This window comes from Eriocheir sinensis, unplaced genomic scaffold, assembly GCF_024679095.1.
Source record: "Eriocheir sinensis breed Jianghai 21 unplaced genomic scaffold, ASM2467909v1 Scaffold411, whole genome shotgun sequence".
Taxonomy (NCBI): Eukaryota; Metazoa; Arthropoda; class Malacostraca; order Decapoda; family Varunidae; genus Eriocheir; species Eriocheir sinensis.
In genome coordinates this window covers 299,284-302,238 of record NW_026111734.1, presented here as the reverse complement: position 1 = coordinate 302,238, position 2,955 = coordinate 299,284, and the positions used below count along the sequence as shown (strand labels likewise).

The window sequence follows — 2,955 nt, the reverse complement described above, 5'->3', positions numbered from 1 at the left end:
CAGTCAGGCGAGGCAGCATGTTTGTAAGCACTGACACGGCGCCTTGCATGTCGTGGCTGCCTTGACAAGCTGATGTAAGGCTACACGAGGAAACTACTCATAATGAGAGGCGAGGACGGGGTGCAAAACAGGGCCCGAATTCACAAACATACACAATAACTACGAACTAACAAAACTACGCACTATTGATTTAGTTACCGACGTTAGCGTCAGATTCACAAAGCAAACTTTAGATGGTTGTTAGAGGCGCGCTAAGTCAGCGAGGCCGCTGAGTGGATAAGCGTCATCGATGACGTCATCTGACTCACGGCGAATCACAGGTCCCGCAACAGTATCAGCTGTGTTTACATTGTAAGTGCCAAAGCTACTTAATAAAGTCAAATTCCAGAAACAGGCTGCTGAACACTACAACAGTAAACCCAGATGACAATAACAAGGCGTTACAGTAGAAGGGAAAAGTTATCAAGGCTCAGATTACACGGTCAAGGGGGGTAGAAGTCGCTATCCACCCCTCTCTCCCTCTCAGCCCTTCACTGTCGCCTCACACTCCGTCATTCACCAGCAGCTACTAGCCTTGGTGGAAGAGGTGGAGAGGAGGGAAAACATCATTTCTGGGAAGCATGATGATGTGAAGGGTGTGGTGACAGCAAGCAAGAGGCAGACGTGGGAGGAACGGTGTCCAATGGAGCGTGGATGAACTTCAACGAAAGTTCAGCCTGAAACTGCCAGAAGTCCCAGCAGGGCGAAAAACAAAACTGGCTGCGTAAATGAAGCCTATTCAACACACAGGTTAGTCAAATAAATGTTGTGAGCACATGGCTGGAAGTTAGAGATCCAAACTACGAAAACAAGAATTATCAGTAAAAGGGGCGATGTTATCGGCGGTCGAGGGGGAAGGGTGATAGGGATGGACAATGTTTTTCCCTCTCCACACTCAGTATCCCCTTGTATTTTGTCGCCACTGCAATGTCCTCTCCCCCAAGAAAAATTCAAAGGCGGCCTCGTTTCACTGAGGCTGAGATCTTAGCCCTGGTGGAGGAGGTGGAGAGGAGGGAGCACGTCATACTGGGCAAGCATGATATGAGGGCTGGGGTGACAGAGTCAACCAAGAGGTATGCTTGGGAGGAAGTGTGTGATTGTGTAAATGCTGTGTCCCACGTTGAAAGAAGTGTTGAAGAACTTAAGAGAAAGTTCAGAGACTTGAAAGCTCAAGTGAAGAGTAAATCTGCAGCAGAAATGAAGGATATGGGTGCCACAGGTTAGTCATATATTTTTGGTGCTCACATTCCTCAGTAATCATTAGGGTACAGTGTGCTAAAAAGACTTGCTATACCCCAAAGATTATGGGTAAAGCTACAAGGAGTGGTACTAGGTGCTTATCAAGGAGGGTACCTCCCTCAGCAGGATGTTATGTTATATTTGTTTAGGTTAAATTATGCAGCAGTGATTTGTTAGTGAATTTAATGGCAAAAAAAATATTTTCACCACGTCAAGAAGTTCCTGCAAAGGCCGCCTTTGAATTTTTCTTGGGAGAGGACATTGCAGTGGCGACAAAATACAAGGATACTGAGTGTGGAGAGGGAAAAACATTGTCCATCCCTATCACCCTTCCCCCTCGACCGCCGATAACATCGCCCCTTTTACTGATAATTCTTGTTTTCGTAGTTTGGATCTCTAACTTCCAGCCATGTGCTCACAACATTTATTTGACTAACCTGTGTGTTGAATAGGCTTCATTTACGCAGCCAGTTGTGTTCTGGCAAAGTGTTCAAATAAAACAATTCCTAAAGCATATTACAATAATTTAACACAACTTCGCATTTCCCTATAGGTGGTGGGCCTCCTGCTAATGTGGAGTACAGCGAGGCTGAGCTAGTGCTTCTGCGCATGCAGGCACCCATTGCGGCAACAGGGGCACCCTATCCTGACAGTGAGGGCCAGCCTTTACGTAAGTACCTCTTCTAATATAGCAAATAATAAGCCCTACTTCTATTGGTATTATTCTACTTTCTTCCCTGTCTCACAGCGGTACTTTTCACACTTCTCATCGGTTAGATCTCATTATTCTACGCATTTTGAACCCCATTTATGTGCACCTCAAACTGCCAGAAACGCCGATAGCGATTTTTGAAAAGTTGGATAATATTGACAAAAGCTACATGTAAAGCACGACGAAGTACACCCATATGCGGCGGGGGTCCAGCCGGTGTTGGGAGAAATGCCTCCTCACAGAAATAAGTCACATATATTATGTGCGGCACACATAAATGGGGTTCAAAATACGTAGAATAATAAGATCTAGCCGATGAGAAGTGTGAAAAGTACCGCTGTGAAATGTGGAGGAGAGTAGAACTGTACCCTTATATTTTGTAAATTTTCAAAAAAAAAATATATATATATATATATATATATATATATATATATATATATATATATATATATATATATATATATATATATATATATATATATATATATATATATATATATATATATATATATATATATATATATATATATATATATATATATATATATATATATATATATATATATATATATATATATATATATATATATATATCTATATATATAGATATCTATATATATATATATATCTATATATCTATATATATATATATATATATATATATATATATATATATATATATATTGTGTGTGTGTGTGTGTGTGTGTGTGTGTGTGTGTGTGTGTGTGTGTGTGTTAGCAGGAAGCTGATTCATATTTTTAAAACAAATAAGCAATTTTCTCATTCCTATTTCCCTAATTATATATAAATGTTGAGATCAACAAGTTTAAAGCAAAAGTCAACAATCACATGATAATGTATTGGGTAGGCAGTGATTTCGTCCTCACTTTTCTTTATTATTCTACTTACTGCTTACTGTCTCCATGCCTTTTCCATAAAAGGACTCTGTTTGAGCTGATCATTTT

The 2,955-nt window shown here is 40.0% G+C and overlaps 1 protein-coding gene across 1 annotated transcript; it reads left to right on the top strand.

Annotated features, from left to right (window-relative positions):
* The first annotated feature begins 966 nt into the window (after positions 1–966).
* LOC126992178 (nuclear apoptosis-inducing factor 1-like) lies at positions 967–1,965 on the top strand. Its single transcript, XM_050850839.1, has 2 exons — positions 967–1,258; positions 1,832–1,965. The coding sequence occupies exons 1-2, from the start codon at positions 967–969 to the stop codon at positions 1,963–1,965; spliced, it is 426 nt and encodes a 141-aa protein (XP_050706796.1).
* Positions 1,966–2,955: the final 990 nt, after the last annotated feature.

What these genes read in the sequence shown, in the direction of transcription:
- LOC126992178 (XM_050850839.1), top strand. Translation starts at nt 967, where the DNA reads ATGTCCTCTCCCCCAAGAAAAATTCAAAGGCGGCCTCGTTTCACTGAG. An exon ending in GAAGGATATGGGTGCCACAG is followed by an intron (nt 1,259 to 1,831) that starts GTTAGTCATATA and finishes ATTTCCCTATAG; the next exon opens with GTGGTGGGCCTCCTGCTAAT.